The 18,539-nt window shown below is 42.7% G+C and overlaps 1 protein-coding gene across 6 annotated transcripts in view; it reads left to right on the top strand.

The window, feature by feature from the left end:
- Nucleotides 1–798: 798 nt before the first annotated feature.
- The window catches only part of atp2b3b (ATPase plasma membrane Ca2+ transporting 3b), a 63,617-nt gene continuing 45,876 nt past the window's right edge, over nucleotides 799–18,539 (top strand). For 3 of the 6 annotated variants that reach the window (XM_086213983.1, XM_086213988.1, XM_086213985.1), the window contains exons 1-3: nucleotides 799–1,241; nucleotides 7,759–8,568; nucleotides 17,321–17,518. In XM_086213983.1, coding sequence (XP_086070109.1) covers nucleotides 8,325–8,568; nucleotides 17,321–17,518 — 442 coding nt within the window. In that variant the 5' untranslated portion in view covers nucleotides 799–1,241; nucleotides 7,759–8,324. Of the gene's footprint in view, nucleotides 1,250–7,758; nucleotides 8,569–17,320; nucleotides 17,519–18,539 lie in introns of all 6 variants that reach the window. The other 3 variants (XM_086213986.1, XM_086213987.1, XM_086213984.1) reach the window with 2 other exon arrangements.

Raw genomic sequence — 18,539 nt, forward strand, 5'->3', positions numbered from 1 at the left:
AATGTTGCTGTTGTTTAATGTTTCCTTGCTTATGATATGTGAGTAAACTCATTATCAAATACTTTTGAGCTTTACTTGAGTAGAATTTCGCGTGGGGACTTTTACCTGACATTTACCTGAGTACTTATTCATCCAGGTTATTCTACTTTCACTTTAGAAGTAATTAGACAAACATCTCGCTTTCGATTTGGAAGCTCGTGTATAGACTAATGTGAGATTTGAGGGAACACAATATGTGAAAGAACTATGTGCTCAGTGATGATCCCGGCTTTAGAAAAGAATGCTCTTTGCGTTCAAAATAAATGTGTTCCTGCTATTCATGTGTGTTTTGACTGTCCAGAAAGAGAAGAGCCAGTTATGCAGAGTTTCGATGCAAGTGTTTATAACCTTCATATGTTAAGACTCAGCATTGAAGGTTATCACAAAACTAGCGTAGTACGATGATGGCATCAATGTATTACAAATGTTTCTGGGTCAGTGTGGGTACAAAGCTAAATCACGGATGAAACAGATCAACTGCACGTCGGTCAGTATTTTCAAAGATGGGTCTAACTGATAATAACACCCTTCACAACTTTTTTTTTCACCCTTCACTAAAAACGCCTGCTGCGGTGTGCTTGGTGTCGTCATCACGCACGAGTAGCTGGGGCTGACGCACACAGCAGCCACCCCCCACCCCCCACCCCCTCACGGACGCCGCTGCCACCGAGCTCCTGTGCGCGCGGGCTCCTCCTCCTCCTCTAGAGATGTCGCATGAGCTTCTCCTCTCACCGCGGCGTTTTTCTTTCTTTCTTTTCTTTTTCCCCCACTCCCCCTAAAAATTCACAATTTGACCATATTATCGGCTCCTAAAGCCGGTAGCTAGCTTTGGTCCAGGCGCACGGACTGCCCCCCTCCCCTCCCCACGACGGAGGTGTTTAAACCCGGCGCATCCTCTCTCTCTCTCTCTCTCTCTCGCTCGCTCTCCCCTCCGTCTCTCTCTCTCTCTCCCCAACAGCCGCAGAACTCCACCGACCAACCATCAGGTGACCGCGCGGAGTGGAATATTCATCAGCACCGTCGTCGTCTCTCATCCCTGCACTCCTTCGGACTCCAGGCGACTGGAGCCGCAGCAGCCCCGCTCCCCCTGCATCCTCTCATCCGGTCTGGGACATTCTCCGCTCCACGCACACGCAGATTAACGGGGATTCTGCCTCCCCGCCCGCGCGCTGATACTGATGTCCTTGAGCTCGGCCTGTACGGTGAGTCGGTGAGTCCGTGCGTGGCCGCGTGCGTGACTGTTATTTACCCTGAGCGCCGCTATTCTTCAGGAAGATGCGCTGCTCCTGCTGTGATTCATGACGAGCATGTTGGGAGGTTTTGAGCGGCGCTGCTGCTGCAGAGTGTCACCGGGCCTACCGTGTCATCCCGGGCCTTCCACGGCAATAGTAATAGCCTATACAGTAGGGCATACCATAATACCCTGGCAAACACCGCTATGACATTAGGATGTGTGTATGCGTGAGCGCGCCTCCGCAAGGATGTGCATGTGTGTGGAGCTACACACACTGATACGTCTCCGTCCCTCCATCCCTCCATCCCTTCCTCCGTGTTCTGTGTCCGTTGATGAAGGGCTCCCATCCAACGTTTTCACCGAGCACAGTGCGCTATTCCCCCGCTCGCTGTTCTCGGGCGCTACTTCAGTATCGGGGCTATCGGGTATCAATTGCGTTGTTTGTCTCGGTTACGGCGCATCGCACCTGCAGAGATCATCTGCGGGGGTGTGGGTTTGGTCCGGTAATGATCTCTGACTCGGGGTGGGGAGGAGGGTAGGGGGCGCTTCAGAAGTGGGGATGAGACGGGCAGAGCGGGCCGCCGCCGGCCGGGCCGGTAACCTTGCGGAGGGACATAGGGTATAGGCAAGTGGCGCACTACACTCTCTCTCTCCTTGAATTTTAGAGGCCTACACTGTAGTTTGTCAGCTTCAGCCAGGACCTCCTCCTGTTGCCGTGGAGGATGGGGGGGGGGGGGGGGGATTGACGCTCAGGCACGTCTGAAGGTGACCAGGAAAGGTCGTTTTGTGTTGGAAACACACTGTTGAATTCCTGCACAGGCATTAGCCAGCATGAAACGTGTGTGTGGCTTTGGGTGGAGGTTGACAGTGGCTCAGGTGGGAGGAACACAGCATACGGCCTGAGTGGCAGTGTACGTGTCCGTGCACTTGTGGGAGATGTAAGAGGGATGGATACACACTTCTTTTTCTGTCAAAGTCAAAACACCAACTTCCCCCTGCTGGTACGCACTTGATTCACTGCAGCTGTGTGGCGTGTTGGCGGCTCACCTGTCAGGGATCCAGCATCGGACTGTGTCAGGTTCGAAGTGTGCTACTCCCACTGGGTGTTACAGGAGTGTGTCACTGGAACCCTGCCAGCAACGGCAGGCAGCAGCCAAGATACAAGGCCCCCGCCAGAGGTGACCCCTCAGCTACCTGTCAGAAAGTAGGACTGCAGGTGCACAGGTGGTCTGCAGGATAGCTTGTATAGAGGGAGGGGGGACGCAATACTGACAGGTAGGCATGTGAGGGAATGTTCTTGCTCTTTTATTTATTTCAACAAATGAAGGAACCTGACCGGGACTGGTGTTGCATAAAGGGCTGTGGCCCTAAGAAACACTTGGGGCAAACACAAATAACACCATGAAAGGAGTAAGATGAAAGTAGATCACATATTAAACTCCAGGTGTGTGTGTGTCTGTGTGTCTGTGTGTGTAGCCTGAGTTGCCCCATCATCCAACATCCCTACCCCCATCCCCCCGGAGTCAAATCCCACGAGGATAGTCTTTCCGGTGTCCTCCTCCTTTCTAACAATCTTCCTGCTGTGAGACAGAGAAACACCCGAGGGAGAAGACAGGAGACTTTCTCTTAAAATAAAAAAAGACGTTGGGACGCGTGGAGGAGCTGGCCTAGCGTTCAGGATAAATGGGCTGGACGCTGAGGATAGTGGTGACCTTTTGTCTGACTCTTTTCATGTTCAAACACATTTCCAGCCAGGCCTCTCTCTCTTTCACTCTCTCTCTCTCTCTCTTTCTCTCTCTCTCTCGCTCTCTCTGTCTTGTCCTGAAAGCACTGTGGTGTATGACACATTCGTGTGTGTGTGTATGTGTGTCATGACAGATCGCGAAAGTGATGTCTCTGGGCATGAGTGTTTTGTGTGTTTACTGTATATTTGCAGTGCTTGCATCTCGTTGCTTAGTGCATTTTGTGTGTGTGCACCAAAAAACAACGTGTGTTTTTTATATAATGCACATGGCTCACATGTGTGCACGTGCACTGCTCACATCAAAGCTGAGAGACAAACAGAAAGACTCAGTCAGAGATAGTTGCAGGAGTTGTGTGTGTTTGTGTGTGTGTGTGTGTGTGTGTGCGTGTGAGTGTGTGTGTGTGTGTGTGAGAGAGAGAGAGAGAGAGAGAGAGAGAGAGGGGCGGAACAAACAGAGGAGCTCTTTCCCGCGTGAGCTTTATAAAATCAGACAGAATCAGTGAGTAAGAGAGCGCGCTGGGAAGAAAATGCACGACTGGCCGAGTAAATAAATGATTGCAGTAGCAGGAAACAGATAGACGGAGAGAGCAACAAAATGAGAGAGTCAGGAGAGGACGAAGGTAAAGCAGTAAGCAGTAAGACATGACACGAGAAGAGAAAAGAACCATATAGATGGAGGAGACAGATGTAGATGGAAGAATAGTAAAGATGGAGAGTGTGAGGAGGATTGGAGGCAGTGCAGGGTGACTCAGTCCTAAACTAACACTCAGGCAGGATGGAGGCATCCAAGGAAGTCAGGAGGATGCAGGAGGCAGAGGGAGAGGAGGGAGGAGACTAGGAAGTCATGATGAGCTGTCTTTTTTTTCAAGCTTATGTAAAGCAGCCTAACAGGGAAAAGAAGAATATGTTGTGTCATTTATGATGCTGAGAAGGTCTCGCAGCAGCTAGTTGCTCATATGGGATAAAGTTTTTATTTTAGGGAAGTGGAAGGAGAGCGGATCACTGGCCGGCGCTTATCGGTGTCAGATTTATTTTAATGAAATCAGTTCCAGAGATGAGTTGAAATGTTCATTGGCTGATTAGGAAATTGTTTTCCTCTGGCCTCATCAGGGGCAGCTAACTACAGGAAATGTCTTTTCAAGCAAACTGGAAGTCTTTCCAGTACACAGGTTATTGTAGACCATGAGGCTGGCTGAGGTCTGGACGGTCCGTCAAATGCTGACTCTTGTCAGTTATTTTTAAGATTAGAAACATGCTAGATTATAATACTCTTGGGTTGTGACTGTAGGGATAGGAGAGATTTTTGTTGTTGTTGCAGATATCCAATATCCAGATATATAAGACATAAAGTATAGACTGTAGCGGAATTAACACATTATCTTGCATATATTGTTAATATATTGTGATGGCCCATTGACAATTGCAGGCATAAAATAAAATGATTAAATATGTTTTTGATATTTAGTTATGTGTAAAATTAAGAAAAATGGTTCAACTGGAGTTTTGTAGGGCATGCCGTATTTGCTGTAGGCTAAGTGAAGCCACATCAGATCTCCGGCCCGGCACCGTGTAGTGGTAACAGCCCGACATCTTCAGCGAATGAGAACGTCTGCTTGTCCAGAGGAATAACGTTGTTCGGTTTCTGAATTATGCCTTTTGCCCTCGGACGGGTGAGGAAATCTCCAGCTTTATTCAAGGAGTGGAGAAAAAAGGCTGCTGGCAAGTTTTGTGCGCTGGGTACATGTTGTCTCTCTGTGTCCTTCCTTGTTTTCTTAAACTCGTAAGGGTCGGGATGACGGCTCTTGAGATGTGTTGTTAATTTTGTAGCGTCGAAGGAATGCGTCTTGCCTTCTCCTGGCATGACCCACGCTGACAAATCATTGCAAATAGCAACACACACAACCTTCCACTCCGCTGACATTTTGGGCTGTTGTGATGATGTCGTGCTGCTCAAACAACCCTCATACTAGACACATGGCATCGAGCTGGTCAAGCAAGCAGGGAGCCTGTGATTTTATGTTAGTCCTATCATGCCATTAATTCCTTTTTTTAAATTGTTATCTGCAGATAGTGATGATGATGATATTGTGCATCCCTGGTCAAGTCACTGCCAGCATTTAAAATATTGATATTGAATTGAAATTGATTCATGGTTTTTAGTCATTTTTAAAAAGAAAATGTCCAAATGATCTGATTCCAGCCGCTTAAGATATAATAACATTTAGTTAATGGTTAACTGTACTGACAGTAAACTAATGAGTCTAGTAATCATTCACTAATGATGCTCATGTTAACTTGGAATATTGGGTCAGGTTTAGGAGGGTTGGCTTTAGGAGTCTGAGTGAGGTGTTACTTAAGGGATATATGTTCCCCAATATTATTTGAAATATCAAATACCTTTGAAAATATCCTTTGAGCATTAGATTGATTTTTTTTTTTTTTTAATGTCGTCAGAAAGGAACGTTTTCCAATGTTGTGGGACCGTTCCATTCTAGCTGGGATGGAGCATTGTGGTTTTCTGCAGACTGCTAGAAACTCACATAACTTTCAAAGGATGACATGTTCCCTAATTATTGTGTGCATGCGTGTGAACGCACGCACGCACGCACGCACGCACGCACGCACGCACGCCCAAACACATAATGGTACATTTTTTGCTGACACATTGAGGCAGAGTACCAGGAACAAAGACAGTAGCAGATACGTGAATGCTGATACACTCTCAGCAGTACATACATCTGATCTGAGTCCAGTGCGGTGATCACACACATGGCCAGAATGAATTTTTCCAACATTCTTTGCATCATTTATATTAACGTTGGCGGTACAGACAAGGGTGCATGTGGCTGGATATTCATAAAAGTAAGTTAGAGGTCTGAATGCCCTTTCTCATGTCGTACCTGGGACAGCTCAACCTTGGTCCATGCTTGCACAAAATATTTGATCAAAATTACAAATAAGGAAAACAGAAAAAGGCAAAGATATAAGAGCGCGTGCACAAGTATTTAGAGAGTTTAGGAAATACTCAGTCCCATAAGGCATTGTAAATGATATTTGCAACCCAACAGTGTTTAAAATAACTGCATTTCATGACCAAATTAGCATTTTTCTGTTGCAAGCTTACCTGTCACTGATGTCAATAAACATATAAATGTTACAATTTAGAATATCAAAATGTTCAAAATTTGCCATCAGAAAGGGAAATCACATTTGCTATGGAGGAATATTCTTAAACTATAAATTTGCCAAAAGTGACAAATTCAGGAAACATTTGCAAGGTAACAGTGAACTCCACCGATCAGAGATGTCACTGATACGCTGTAGGATTGTGGGTCATTTTGTAGTTCTCTGTGAGATCACTTACGTCACATTTTCGAAACACAAGGTTGGTATTGTAATGTCTGTCAGGAGCAGATATCATTTTACAACCTGCTCACTTGCAGTGAGTCGACCTCGGCTGGTTATGACACGGTGGATATTTCACTTGGATGTTACAGCTGCAGCAGTCGCTTGTTTGAGATGGAGGTGATGATGCAAAATGTGCGTGAACTTTTTTGACAACATTTTATTCAAAACTTCTCAATCAATGGCCTTGCATTAATAATGAATGAAGTGACTTTGTATAGTGTGATAGGTGCTGCTTGGACTGACAAACCCACAGGGAATAACCATAATACCTACATTTTGTAACCGCTAGCATCCTTTAACTAATTGTTTAGGATTTACGGGCTCGGTTCACTCTAAGTCCAGTCAGAAGGGTGGAGCTGCTTCACTCCGCCGTGGTAACCATGAGTGAGCCACACCCTGCATCATAGCCTGCTTTACTGGACTCTAATTAAAACGATTTTTAGTTTTCTTTCAGCGGATTAATTGGTTTATTACTGCAACTCCTCTCTATGTGTAGATGAGCCTTGCCTCTCCCAATGTATTAGCCATGTCAACATTATAAGATGGCATTTTGTCAACGATTTGTTCACTGTCCCTTTGTGGTCAGAGAAGTCAGTACAGGATGTGGCATGAAGGGTCTGGGAACTTTTGGAGGGTCGCATGCCAAACTAAATGGTTGTGTAAATGTGTTTCCACCTCGTCCTTTTTTTCTTACTGCAACGTGCGGGAAGTGTCACTATGCTGCCTGATCAAATCAAGAAAAAGTTATCAATTATTAGGGATCCTGCATAGGTGAAGAGCTTTTTTTTTATCTCTGAGTAAAACAAAACAACATAAACAGTGATTTACACATCTACATTTTTAGATTATTGTTACGCTTGTTTTCAATTATTTTTTAACAGCTGGTGGGCCAAATGAAACTTTATGATATGGCAAATTTGGGCAGCCCTGCTCTAAGTAATGTCTTTCTTTCTTTTTTTTTAAATTATTTCAATAGATTTTTTTTCCCCATCCGAAATCCCTGAATTTAATTAAATTCAATTTCCTTCATCTTCATCAGCTTATTGGACATGGAGTGACGACTTTTATCCAGCAGATGGAGAAACATTACGCTTCAGTCGTAATATACGCTGTGAGCCACAGTGTGTGCCACTCACCATTGAGTTTCAAGAAAAAGGAAGCTGAGCAGTTGTACTGATGACATGCTTCTAGCTGTTGTTTAACATATTTTTTGAGACATTCTTTTATATATTTCATGGAGATTTGCCCATTGTTTCTCTGCCCCTGAAACGTATCAATACTAAGATCAATATACCAATACGCTAATGCCTCATCCCTCTTTTCTTTCTTCTAGGTCCTGGTGGTGCAGTTGTAGCTACCTCTCAACTGCATCCACTTCCTGTCCCTGATTCGTCAGCTGACTTTGCCTCGTTCACCCCTCTCTCCATCTGTCCATCATCCCGTCATCCCTGCCCGTCAGTGCATCTGCCTGTCTGTCCATGGACTGGCCGTGAACCTGGAGGGAGGGGGACAAGAAACAAGGAAAGAGCTGAGTCTCAGAGGAGACGAAAAAAAGAAAGCTGGATTCATTCAGATGTCACGCTTCTGAAGTGCTCCTGCTCACTGTCCTTCATCCCCCTCACCCTCCTCCTCTTCACGCTATGGAGAATTAAAGGAGCAGTGGAAGTGCTAGGCTAAGAGACAGAGGAGACCAAATAAACAACCATTCCCCTTTGTTACCCTTGATATAAAAATAAGGGTATAACATAGTATTTTAATTACAAAATTTCAATAAGACATCAAGAGCTGAGACTCTGTTGAGCACATGAACAACCTTTCACCCACCAAACCAAAGGGACACTGATCTGAGGACAGACTAGGGAGAGAGAGGAGGACCGAAACAGAAACAACCTTTCTGACATGTCAACAACAGCAACAATGGGTGAAATGGCAAACAGCGCAGTGGAGTTTTATCCCAAAGGGACTCGAGGTGGAGGAGGAGGAAGGGCAGATGGGAGCCACGCAGGGGGAGAGTTTGGGGTCACGGTGAAGGAGCTGAGGGAGCTGATGGAGCTCAGGGGGGCCGACGCCCTGCAGAAGATCCAGGACAGCTATGGAGACACAGAGGGGCTCTGCCAGAGACTACAGTCCAGCACCACTGATGGTGAGTGGGCACAAATGGGTTAAAAAAGAAGGAGATGGGTGAACAAATAAGTGGGTGGATGGAGGGATGGATGAATAATGGAGGAGCAGATGGGTAGATGGATGAATGGGTGAGAGCACAGATTGTATAAATAGACTGATGGAGGAATGTTTGATTGGATGAGTAGACACGTGAATGGATGAATGTTTGGCTGGCTGCTTGGTGGTTGGTTTCATTTGTAGAGTGGATGAATGGATCCGCTGGATGACCTACAAACATGCGCGTCGCTGCAAACTATCCGATCTTCTGATTACGCCATCATCATCATCATCATCACTAATGAAACAAGTGAGGTGTGCTCACTGATCATCAACCGACCTAAAACATTCAAACTCAAAAAACTGAAGGCCACATTAATTCCATTTCACACCTTGATTATTCATGCACAACTAAACCAAATTGAAACACTGCAACAACCTCACTGTAGTGCTATAGAATGTAACATTAACAATGAATGTAACAATGGCACTTCCATAAAACAAAAACAAGCGTGTAGTCCTGACTACAGCAAACAGCTTTTAGTAGAGTTGGGTGCACAGAGACCATGGATGGATGCATTGATTGATGAATGAATGAGGGGATTATAGAGGATGTGTGTGTATGGAAAGCTGATAGAGTAAATCAATAAATGGATGATTGGAGTAAAAGTGTGCAGGGACCAACTAAAATCTCTGGCACTTGCTATTATGCATGTTTATGTTCAAGAACTCCTTGTGATTATTGATTTAAGTTCACCCAAAAAGTGTCTGTAGCCATGAAAGTACTCAAAAATAGATAATTTGAGCTCACAAATTTGTTTATCCCTCCTGCATTACTTATTCCTGACTCCAGAAAGAGCCAGCCACGTACATTTGGCTTGAAGCTAACGGAGACTGATGGCTAACAACAGCAAAACTGCTTAAAAAGAATTAATGTATTTACAAAGTTTCAAGTGCATTGTCAGGAGTAATCTACATGTCTTTTAGCCCGCCGTATTCTCAGTAACACTTTGATTTGAGCTGAAAAAAACCCATATTATAACATTTTTAGTTTGGCGCTCCCATGAACAAGGGATTTGGGCTTGCAAGTGATCAGAATGTATTCGTTCTTGGCTTAAATGAAAACGTTTGTGTATTTCTGTCCAGCGAGACGTGGATTATTAATGACGATGTACCTGAAAGTTTTTGGACTTTTTTTTTGCTCTAGTTAGTCATCAGTCGCTGTTAGCTTCAAGCTGTGATGTGATACATTTGATATATTTTGATGCAGCTGATATTTTAAAACTTAACATAATGAGTAGAGGTGGGTATCGGTATTTTTACTTAAATGGCCGAAGTACTTCAATAATAAAGAATGCCGAAAATAACCTTGAAAAATATTACACCACTTGCAAAGTTGCTGTTTTATGTTGGAAAACGGTTTTGACTCGGAAAAAATGGGCTGACACATAAAAAACTAGACAATTAAAATAGACTCTGAAGTTAAAATACATTTTAGTCAATTGGTTTATATAATTCAATGTTATCAACTGTTGTTACTGTGTGCAAAATCCAAGGAGATGAATACTACAACCAACAATTTAGAATGTATATTGTTATTTTCATGTTGTAGATAAAGGTTTTTACAAAAATTGAAAAAGTATAATTCAGTAGCAGGTACTAAAGTCAAGCTATCGATAAAGGCACCACTATCAAACAATACCCCGCCGTTATGAGTGGCAAAGTGTCCTCTTTACTGAACTATTAAGCTCTTTGATTCCCGCAGCTTTGTGACACAATTTTGATGGACCATTACTGTTTTTGCTGTAAAGCAGTGGATATATTATTTTGGGGGCTACACAACTCATCTGAAATGATTTTTTTTTTTTACAATCAGAATCTGATTTATTGAGTCTGGCAGAGGGTTAACTGGAAGTAGCAATCTGGGCTGGCATGAGTCACCGGTATCAGAGTGAATCTTCCTGACAGTGCAGGAATGTCGTCACCTCAAAACTCCATCTACTCTAAATTACGGAGAGGTTTACCTGGCAGCGATGAGCTTAATGAGCAATGTGTGAACTAATTTGCAAGGGCTTGAGTGTGAAGGACATTCATTGATACAACAATATGATGCACTATAGATTTAACTTGAGTAAATACAATGAATGGATTTGTTCATACATGCAACATGAAGATGCTCGCACATGACCTTCCACCCAACAAGGTGTGTTTCCATCTAGCTCTTTTTATGCAAATTTTCATTTGGTGCAATAAAAAAACTTGAACCCTGAAAATCAAAAATACATCTCTAAATACTGCAACAAAAAAAAAGTTAGTACCCTTGGAGGAACGAAAAGATGAACACAATGGAAACAGATTCAGCTATTAAATGATCACATACTTTAATAACATGATGGTCAGAGCTCATGGTCATCAAGGCTGTTACCAGACCTCTTCCAGGGTTACTCAGCTGGAATATTAATTGCTGAAAACTCTTCATTTCTATTTTTTTCCATTTAAAATCAATAACTTTTATATCCATCATGTTGTTTTGGTTTCCTTTGTTTGTATCTATGTTCGTTCGAGGATTGACTCAACTCGCTGCCTCCTCTTTATCAGTAATTTTTATATCCATCCTCTTGTTTTGTTTTCTTCCATTTGTATCTGTGTTTGTTTGCTATTTGACTCATCTTGCTGCCCCCTCTTCTCCTAGCGGTACATGGGAAAATTAGTTTGCCAGCTTCATCTGAGTAAACACCTCATATTTGCATACCAGTTATGGATGGACATGCTTAACTTAGCATTTTTCTTATGCCAAATTTCTAAAAAAATTTCCCAAGTTATTGACGAAGTAGCTACCTAGATTAGTAACTTGAAAGTTGGGCTGCTTTTAGGTTTGCATCTTAACATGTAGCTTACAAGTTAGCATGAAGTCAGCACTCAACACTCTCAGTCAACTACCCACTGTCTACAGTATATGTAAATCATAAACTAGTTAGCAACGTAGCATAGAGACGCTGGTTCTCGGTGCACAGCTGTCTGCTCTCCTGTGTTCGGACCGCTCAAAGAGGATTGTAAATACTTTAATCAGAGCGCACTCTGCTGGACAAACTATGAAACGACAGAATTTTTAAATTACCCCAAGCATCATCTGTTTCTGCATTACCACTCTGTAAAAACACAAATAAACAAAAACGAAAAAAAACTTCCATATTAGCAGAAATAAGGTAACACTGACACATATATATTTGTGAAAAGCCAGTATTAATATTGCTGACTGATCACTGAAGCTCTAATTGAAACAGTCACTAATCAATTTCCTGATGAGTAACTACTCAGTGAAAAATCAACATATTAATATGATAATACCAATCAAAGCTCTGTGATGACTAGTCTGGGTAGATTTGGATAGTCTTTGGGGATAAGTGTGTGCTGCATCTCTCAGATGTGCATGTGCACACTAGCATGTTCTAACAGGGGTGTGGTACCTCACTACGCCTCCTCCAACTAGTTTGTAGCCTGGCAACACAAAAGCAGAGAGAAGTTGGCGGTGAAGGTCTGCAGAGAGAGAGAGAGAGAGAGAAAGATGACCAAGAACTGTGAGATGGCGATGTCAGGAGCAGAGAGAGGGTGGATGGAGGAAGAACAGTGTGTGTGTGTGTGTGTGTGTGTGTGTGTGTGTGTGTGTGTGTGTGTGTGTGTGTGTGTGTGTGTTCAGGTGTAAGCAAAGTTTATAAAAGGTATGTGTAAGAGAATGAGAGGGAGAGATTTGAAAATGTGAGCGAGTTGGTTGGTGTTGAGTTACAGTTAGTCTGTGTTGAGTGTTGTTAATTTGATACTGTGCACTGGTCAGGAATCAGTGCAGACACACATATACATGCACACACACTCACACACTGACTCATGTATCTGCAGTTGTTCCTACAAAGCGCAGTTAGCAAACAACACACACAGATACACTTACACATTGCTCTCTACACACTTGGACAAGCTTCTCTCTTGCACTTTGCTGACTTTCACAAATGACATATGGTGTCATCTGGTATGACGAAGCAGCCAAACGCAGATGAAGGAAGATGCTTCCCACTTTGCACAAATCTAATATCATTACCTGTAACTCCATCTGCTCTTACAGAAAGATATTTTCTGCTCCAGATCGGAGACGTTTGACAGCGCAACAAAAGCTGCTGCCTCTGCTTAGCCAGATCACAATGGTCCCGATCACAGAGGAGGATCAAGAGTTGGCAGATCAGATAGATAGATGGGAAAATATGCTGGAGTAGAGAATTATTCATCTATACAGAAATGAATATTTTGCAACAGTCCCGCCCAAACATTCTGTAAACATAGCCCACGCATATACATTATGATGCAGATGATAGCTGAGCATCATCTGTAATATGATACACAGAGGAGAGAGTGGCAGAGCAGGGGTTAAAACAATACAGACTGGGCTCTCTCTCGTTTCTCTCTCTCTCTCACACTCTCTCTCTCTCTCTCTCTCTCTCTCTCACACACACACACACACACACACACATTGATATGGACACCATAGCACTGCAGTATGAGACCACTATATACATTGTGGAAAGAGTAAGGAGGATGAGCAATTTTGAAAAAGGAAAGACGGACTGAGAGAACAATTGTGTACGTGCTTGCGCGTGTGTGTGTGCATGCGTGTGTGTGTGTGTGTGTGTAATGGGGGGGTGAGGGGTGAGCAGGGAGAGCTAGAACAGCTTGCCGCATTGTCAAGGACACATCAAGGGGAGATTGAGAGAGGGAGAAAAAGAGGAGAGCCAACAAGAGAGGATGAGGAGGAAGGGAAGAGTGGAGCGATAGATGAGAGAGAGAAGGATGGACTAATGAAGTGAGAATACGGCTACCATTACTCAGCATAAGGTCACCTGTTCTCTCTCTCTCTCTCTCTCTCTCTCTCTCTCTCTCTCTCGCTCTCTCTCTCGTCCTGTCTCTGTACCTCGCGTTGGCCTGACTCCTGTTGAGTGTCATATAGCTACACAGCTCTTCTGTAACACTGGGAGACACATGAGTCCCTGCAGCAAGCACATTGGACCAGAATACACACACACACACACACACACACACACACACACACACACACACACACACTGCATACAAATTTCTGTTCTTTCTCTCTGACAGCCAATCAAAAAATAAAAGCTCCAAACCTAGCACACTGGCGAACTGAATGACATCAATGACATCACTTGTTACTGGGCAGAAACCTGTTAGAGACAGGAAGCCTCAGACCTGATGTACTGGTCACCATGGAAACTGACTCACTTAGGGGTGAAGTTGAAGGGGAGAAGATAGTGAAAATGGAGACATACTGTAAGAATCAGAATTTGGAGGGAGGAAAGTAGACCTGGAGTTGGCTCCCTTGATTCATGGATTTGACTGTTTTACGATTCGTAACTATTTTCCTGGGAGTAGAAAGTTTGTAGAAATGCTTTTGGCTTCTCAGGGATTATTTTTTGTGCTGATGCTGCAGTGTAGCAGTGTGTGGCTACCAGTCTTGTGTGCCCAAGTGACAAATGACTACCTCACATTGCTTTTCAAGATTTTTCATGTTTTGCATGCCCAAGTTGACAGCTTATCAAAGCTTGTTGCAAATAAACTTTTCAGCCATTTCACTTCATTCCTTTGAAATACACTGGAAAATGCAGAGAGAAAAGACTCAAAAATGTGCCATTGTGTGTGCAGACGCATTTTGTTATTGTTGTTTTTCATTGTTAATTTACTTACATTGTATCAACCTGTCTTATTTTGAGTAATGGCCCAAACTAAATAAAGTTAATAAATCTAATAAAGTTCTCAACATACCTTATTGACTTTCCAGACATACCTGAGAGCATTTCTAGTCAAACATTCAAGGCTTTCTATCACCAGTGGTGCTCAACCTTGCCCGAGTCAGGACTCTGACAAAAAATGTCCCTTTTCTCCCTTAAAGCAATATGCATTTGAGAATAAGTATACCAGTACTGCTGATTTATTATTTTCATTGCAACAACAAATGTTGAAATAATTTCAGGAACTGTTTTCTTGATGGTAGTGTCCAGTCAGGAGCAGCCAAAGAGACAAGATTGTTATCTGCCAGTTTCTCACTGTGTATTCTTGTGGAGCCACTGCTGGGACATGCCTGATGCACTGCAGCCCTCTGGTGGGAACCAAATCGTTGATTAGAATGGCTGTGATTAGCCTCAGCGACCGCAGCAGAGTAGTAATGTAATGGAGAATTTCAAAGCTGATTTTTGTAGATTTTTTTTTTTTTTTCTAAATGGGACTTAAAACAGCCACAACCATCCATAAAAGAGCCTCAAGTGGCTAAACCAATCCTTCCAGACAAACCTTAGTCATTCTCTGGACAAACCTGAGAGACTTTTTTTTTAGACAAACCTGAGAGACTTTTTCGATAAATCTTAGTAAATCTCCAGACAAACCTCAGATACTTAATAGTAAAACCTTAGTCGCTCTCCAGACAAAACCTAATGACTTTCCGAACAAACCTACTCACTTCCTGGACAACCCTTAGGGACTTTAAAGACAAAACTTAGTCACTTTCCAGACAAACCTTAGTCACTCTATGCATAACCCTTTGTCACTCTCCAGACAAAATGTAGTCACTTTCCAGACAAACCTTAATCACTCCACAGACAAGCCTGAGAGACCTGTAAAGACAAATCTTACTCACTTTCCCAACAAACCTTAGTCACTTCCGAGACAAATATGAGTGACTTTATATACAAACCTTAGTCACTTCTGAGACAAATATGAGTGACTTTATAGACAAACCTTAGTCACTTCCGAGACAAATATGAGTGACTTTATAGACAAACCTCTGTCACTTCTGAGACAAACCTTTGAGATTTTCCAGGCAACCCTTTTTCACTCTTCAGGCACAATGAGACTTTCTTGACACATGTTAGTCACTCTCGACATAAACCCTTGAGGTTTTCCAGACAAAACTTCATCAGTCTCATGACAAATCTTAATTACTCTCCTGACAAAAATAAGTCCCTCTCCAGACAAAACTGAGTCTTTCTCGACAAACCTGAGGGACTGTCTCAAGAAACTTTAGACTTTATGACAAACCTGAAAGACTTTATAGACAAACCTATGTCACTCAAGACAAACCGTATTCACTCCCCATACAAACCTGAGTGACTTTGTTGAAAAACTTTAGTCGCTTCCAAGGTAAACCCTCGAAATTTTCCAGACAACCCATTTTCACTCTTCTGACACAACTTCCAGACTTTCTAGACACACATTAGTCACTCTTGAGGTAAACCCTTGAGGCTTCCCAGACACTTAATCACTCTCCAGACAAAAGGAAGTCCCTCTCCAGACAAACCTGAGAGGCTTTCTTGACAAACCTGAGAGACTTTCTGGAAAAACATTAGTCAATTTCCAGACAAACCTGAGAGATTATATAGACACACTTAAGGCGCTCTCCAGACAACATTAGTCACTATCAGAACAAACCTGAGAGATTGTTGTGACTTCCTAGATGAGCCTTGGTGCCTCCCAAGACAAACCCCAGCAATTTGCCAGATAAACATTTCAGATTTCAAGACAGAAATTATAGATCGTCCAGACAAATATTAGTCACTTTCCGGACAAACCTCGGCAACTCTCCACAAGACACTGTTGACAGGGTTGTCTGAGAGGCACACTCGCTCCTCTGTTCAGCTACTAAGTCACTTCTAACTTTTGTTTTGAATGATTATTTTACAAGGGCGGCACGGTGGTGCAGTGGTTAGAACTGTCGCCTCACAGCAAGAAGGTTGCGGGTTCGAGCTCCTGGCTTGGGCACAGGATCTTTCTTTGTGGAGTTTTCATGTTCTTCCTGTACCTGTGTGGGTTCTCTCTGGTACTCCAGCTTCCTCCCACAGTCCAAAGACATCAAGAGGGGACGAGGCTGATTGATACTCTAAATTGACTGTAGGTGTGACTGTGAGTGTGAATGGTTGTCTGTCTCTATGTGTTGGTCCTGTGATGGACTGGTGACCTGTCCAGGGTGAACCCCGCCTCTCACCTGAAGGCTGCTGGGATAGGCTCCACCCCCCATGACCCTTAACAGGAATAAGTGGAAGAAAATGGATGGATGGATTATTTTACACTTAAATAAAGCCATAATTACAGCAATACACAGGAAGTGTATGTTTAACATGGTTATAACATCAATCCAATTTGGTAAAAACGATAAAAACATCCAATTGACCGATATATGTAATTGCATTATGATTCAGAATATGAGAAGGAGTCAACCTTGTGTCACTATTCACATTTTAATTGAAAAACACATTGAAAAGATAATGGTGTGATCTTTGCAGCGGTCTGTTCCAAACAAAATTTGGTCTTAAATCTGTAGAAAAAGTTTGATATATTGTGAGGACCTCAACATAAACAGATTAAGACTAAGCATGAGATTTGAGTCTCTCTGTATACACACACAGTTTTACAGAGCTTAGATCCAAGTGCACTTGACTCAAAGTCCAGGTAGTTTGATTACTGTAAACGCTGAGTACTTAACTTGGGCAATAATCAAGAACTCAACTCAGGTCAACTAAATAAGTAATACAAAATACGTCAGAGAACTGCTGTAAGCACAAATGGCAGTTTGACTTGTTTGCAACGCATCAAACTAGTTTTATCTTGCACACTAGACTGGACTGGGAACCAGAAATTGAAACTTTCCTTCTTATTTTGCTTCCTATTTCTTTCTCACCGACTCTTAGGTCTCAGTGGGGACCCGGCAGACCTGGAGCGTCGGTATCAGATGTTTGGCCAAAACTTCATCCCACCAAAGAAGCCCAAGACTTTCCTTGAACTTGTGTGGGAAGCCCTACAGGATGTCACACTCATCATACTGGAGATCGCCGCCATCATCTCCCTCGCCCTCTCTTTCTACCAGCCTCCTGGAGAGGAAACTGATTGTGAGCAGGGCGTGGGGGCTGTGGGGGGATGAGAGGTGAAGCAGTTAACAGAGAAAGGATGAAATATTAGAGTTAGAGAGTTTTGTCTCTTGAGTTTTTTGCGAGCTAAGGAAAAGAGCGACAACTGAGAAACCAAATGTATTTATGCACATTTTTCTCTGGCTAAAAGGGATAATTACAGCATGATTGTAGAATATAGTAAGTTAGTAACACATGTAGCAAAGCGTCATGAAATTTAAAAAAAAAAAATCCCATCTACACAAATTTAGATCATGTTGCGCTGTAACTGGTGAGTGTGTCTAGATTATTTCGCCAAGCAATGATTGTCAAGAAGTCACAAAATCGAGAAAACACGTTTAATAATGTCAGCTAGAAATTTACTTTTAAGTTCAGCAACAGTAGATACCATTAGTCACCATAAGCAAGTGGCAATAGCAGAATGCTAACCCTTATTACCTCTGTTTAAATGTGAAGGGGTTAAGGAAGATACGCATGCAGAGCATTTGTTTATGCATTTTACATAAATATTAACATGCTGAGTTTACTGTTAACGGTATACTCTGAATCTGTTGAACTGAACATCCAGCACAAAATATCCAAATTAAAAACAGAGATCTCCTGTTGAACATCAAAGCCAAAAGAATAAATTCTATTTAAAGTACAGCAGGACTAATAACACCATCACCTTCTACTTTATTATTGCTTACAAGCACGAGGTACAGTGTGTGAAGATTGCTGTGAAATTCATCTTGTGCTTTGTGGTCAACACGCATGTTGTAGCCTGGAGTCACATTAAATAGAAACACAGCACGATGTCACTTCATCTTGCCATTATCATACAGAGAAGTGAAATCAAGCAAACAGAGACGCTCATAATAACTCATCCTTAGAATGTAACTGAGCCTTCATTTCAATCCAATAATCCAACATGGAAGGAACAAATGCATTAACTACTTTTTCTGCATCTTTTAGAGCCAGGATCTTTTTGATTTTAGTGTATTATATTGATGAAATAAAGCTG

Source organism: Aulostomus chinensis, chromosome 9 (genome assembly GCF_037954235.1).
Source record: "Aulostomus chinensis isolate RoL2024-O1b breed Wild chromosome 9, RoL_Achi_v1.0, whole genome shotgun sequence".
Taxonomy (NCBI): Eukaryota; Metazoa; Chordata; class Actinopteri; order Syngnathiformes; family Aulostomidae; genus Aulostomus; species Aulostomus chinensis.